This window comes from Notothenia coriiceps, unplaced genomic scaffold, assembly GCF_000735185.1.
Source record: "Notothenia coriiceps isolate Sejong01 unplaced genomic scaffold, NC01 NC01_scaffold00013590, whole genome shotgun sequence".
Classification (NCBI taxonomy): domain Eukaryota; kingdom Metazoa; phylum Chordata; class Actinopteri; order Perciformes; family Nototheniidae; genus Notothenia; species Notothenia coriiceps.
In genome coordinates, this window is record NW_011346291.1 from 111591 (window position 1) to 114491 (window position 2901).

A 2901-nucleotide genomic window follows, 5' to 3' on the forward strand; every position below is an offset into this window, starting at 1 on the left:
CCCCCACCTTATCACCTGAACCTCCTCCTAGAGCATTTGCTGTATATATCTAGAGACCTATAATATATTGGTGAAAAACAGTATAATAGGGGACCTTTTTAAATAGTGTTTAAATGGATACATGAAGACAGAATTGGATGCTCCATATTTGATAGGCTTTAATGTGTTTTCTTTCACAGGAAAAACAGTGCGTGCCAAAAACATCACCTGTACCTCTAAAAGGAAAGCAGCTCAGAACTTAGGTCACCCAAGTCGCAAAGGAAAAGCAAATCAAGCAAACGTCACTTTGACCAACTACTTTAAAATGAAGGCCAAACCAGATCGCTTACACTTTGGGGATTTATTGCCATCATATGAACCAGACGGCAGGAAATCCGTAAACCCATCACCAGGCTCTGATCAAACGGTGCCGCAGAACAAAAAGACTGCCACGTCGCTCATTCTGTTTGAAGAGGTAAACCATCTGGCAAACCCACACTGTAACACATATCATTATCTGGATTTGAGTCTGCACATGTTTAGGCTGGTCTGATCCTTTTTGCATCTGTCTGCCACCGCAGGTTGATGTCATATTTCATGATGATGTGGGTTTCTATTCGGCCATCAAAACGTTCATGACGACCACTAAAAGACCGGTCGTTCTGACCACCAATGGTAAACGCATACACTGTCATTTTAGAAAAGCTTTCAGAACAAGTTGTGATGGAAAATAAATAAGTATGACTAAATCAAATAAATGTCTTCTTTAGATCCCTTATTCAGGGAGAGATTTAACTGCAGCTTGGAGGAAATCATTTTCAAACCCCCATCAGTGGTAAGTCAGACTTTAATTTCTACAATATTGGACAACTTCAGTGTGGCATACTCAGATGTTTCCTGAAGTAGCTCACCCAGTGTATGTTTGTAACTGTAGGAGCCATATGTTAAAATTTATAATTTGATATATTATATATATATATATATTTGAACATTGTGTTTCTGTGTTATTAGTATTATTATATCATTTATTTAAATCAGCTGTAATACAATTTACGTCATAGCCGACCGCAGCTGCTGCTAATTAGGAAAAAGAATCACGGAGCAAAATAGTTTTTTGACCTTTGAAAAGATGTGTTTGTACTAATACCTTTTTCTTTAAGTAAACAGTCAATCAAATTTACCTGAGAACTACTTTTGTTGGAGTCAAGCTTATTGCTACATCCGGATATTCAGATCGTAAAATGTTGGATTAGACGGTACTACAGTGACATAAAAAGGCTTCCCACACATGCAGAATCATGATGGCAAATATTAGCATGAATAACAGTTTGTCAAAAACTTCATGCATTACAAGGTGAATGTCTGCAGCTACCTGCAGCTGGTGGCTTTGGTTGAGAGCGTGCAGCTGGAGCTGGACGCTGTCAAGAGGCTGGTCAGTCTGTGCAGAGGAGACGTCAGGCGCTGTCTGCTGCAGCTGCAGCTCTGGCTTCAGAGTGGAGGAGGACAGACATCTTGTGAGGAGCTTACTCATGTACAGCGTGAGTTACTCTAAATAAATCACAATCACTCCCCTAATAGACAAGAGTTGTGTTACCAATAACATCAATTCAAATTTGCAGGATTTGCAGATTGTTCTACTTTGTATTGTGATCCCTATTCTGCAATCTCAGGATATATAAAGCTCCAACTTATGTTATATTCTCTTATCTAGATTTGAGTGTTCGTAAAATAGGACAAGATGTAGACCTCCAGCTTCCTAAATCCGACCCATGCTGCGCTGCTAGCATGCTGGGTCTCCACACTGTGACCCAAAACCAACTGGTAAACCTTTTACAGGCAAGTATTGATATGTTAAGATCGTGTGTAATCACTCCATTCACTTTTTATCAGGGCAAAAACTGACATTATCTGTTGATCTTTTTAGTCTAATGTTTGGTCTGAAAATGACACGGAGCAGCTCCTGAGGCTCCTGGCAGAGAGCTGGAGAGGGGGTGTTCCTCTTCTGTATTCAAACCTGGAGCTTCTCCTACCCGCCGGGGCCCCGGGGTCTCGTGCTGCGCTGCAGAACGAGCCGGACCCTCCTGACATCGATCTTCACATCAAGCTGCTCGATGGATATGTCAGTGTTAAGGCATCAGCCACCAACAGCAAACCTGTTAAGAACATCTCCAGGCTTAGCAGAAACAAATGTATCACAGCAATGATTGACGTCACATCATCTTCCAGTTTGACACAAAGAACTCCATTATCATTAAAAAGGGCTCCTTCAGCAGCTGCTACTAAAAGAGATAAGACTGAAGAAAAAGCAGCCAGAGTTGAAACCGACTGCCTGGACGCTTTGACAGACTTCTTTGACCTCATGTCGTACCTTGACTCAACAATGCCAGCTGCAGCAGCGCCACTCGTTTCAGGCCGACCTGAGACCTTTGTCTGGACGGGGGCTGAGATAAAAGATGGGATGACGGATGAGATGAGTGCAGACGATGATGTGTGCTGGACTTTGAGCCAGGAGGGGCTGCTGGACGTCCAGGCTGCTGCTGAGGGCTTGGGGTTTCACAGGTGCTGCTATCGAGTGTCTGAGGCGTGGACTGAAGCCCAAAAATATAAACAGGAAGTGGGAGGCGCAGGTTGGCGGAGGCTGGTGGAGAGACTGACATTACCTGCCTCTTCCAAACACCAGAGCCTCAGCTTTAGTTTGCAACCTCCGTGTGCAGCAAGGTGAGTCTACTCTCCATCCTAACTTCTGAATTATTATTATTTTTACTACCAAGCATATCAGTGTTTTTTTAAAGGTCCCATGTCATGGCCATTTCCACTGATCATAATTCCATTGTTGAGGTCTACTAGAATAGATTCACATTGTTCAATGTTCCAAACTCACATTGGTTTCTCAAACAGCATCTCTGTATAGTATGTGTATTC

General features: G+C 42.6%; 1 protein-coding gene across 1 annotated transcript in view; it reads left to right on the top strand.

The window, feature by feature from the left end:
- The window catches only part of atad5b (ATPase family AAA domain containing 5b), a 7818-nt gene that overhangs the window by 2909 nt on the left and 2008 nt on the right, over nucleotides 1-2901 (top strand). The window contains exons 7-12 of the mRNA XM_010774110.1: nucleotides 180-454; nucleotides 561-654; nucleotides 750-814; nucleotides 1334-1517; nucleotides 1691-1815; nucleotides 1904-2697. Coding sequence (XP_010772412.1) covers nucleotides 180-454; nucleotides 561-654; nucleotides 750-814; nucleotides 1334-1517; nucleotides 1691-1815; nucleotides 1904-2697 — 1537 coding nt within the window. The remainder of the gene's footprint in view (nucleotides 1-179; nucleotides 455-560; nucleotides 655-749; nucleotides 815-1333; nucleotides 1518-1690; nucleotides 1816-1903; nucleotides 2698-2901) is intronic.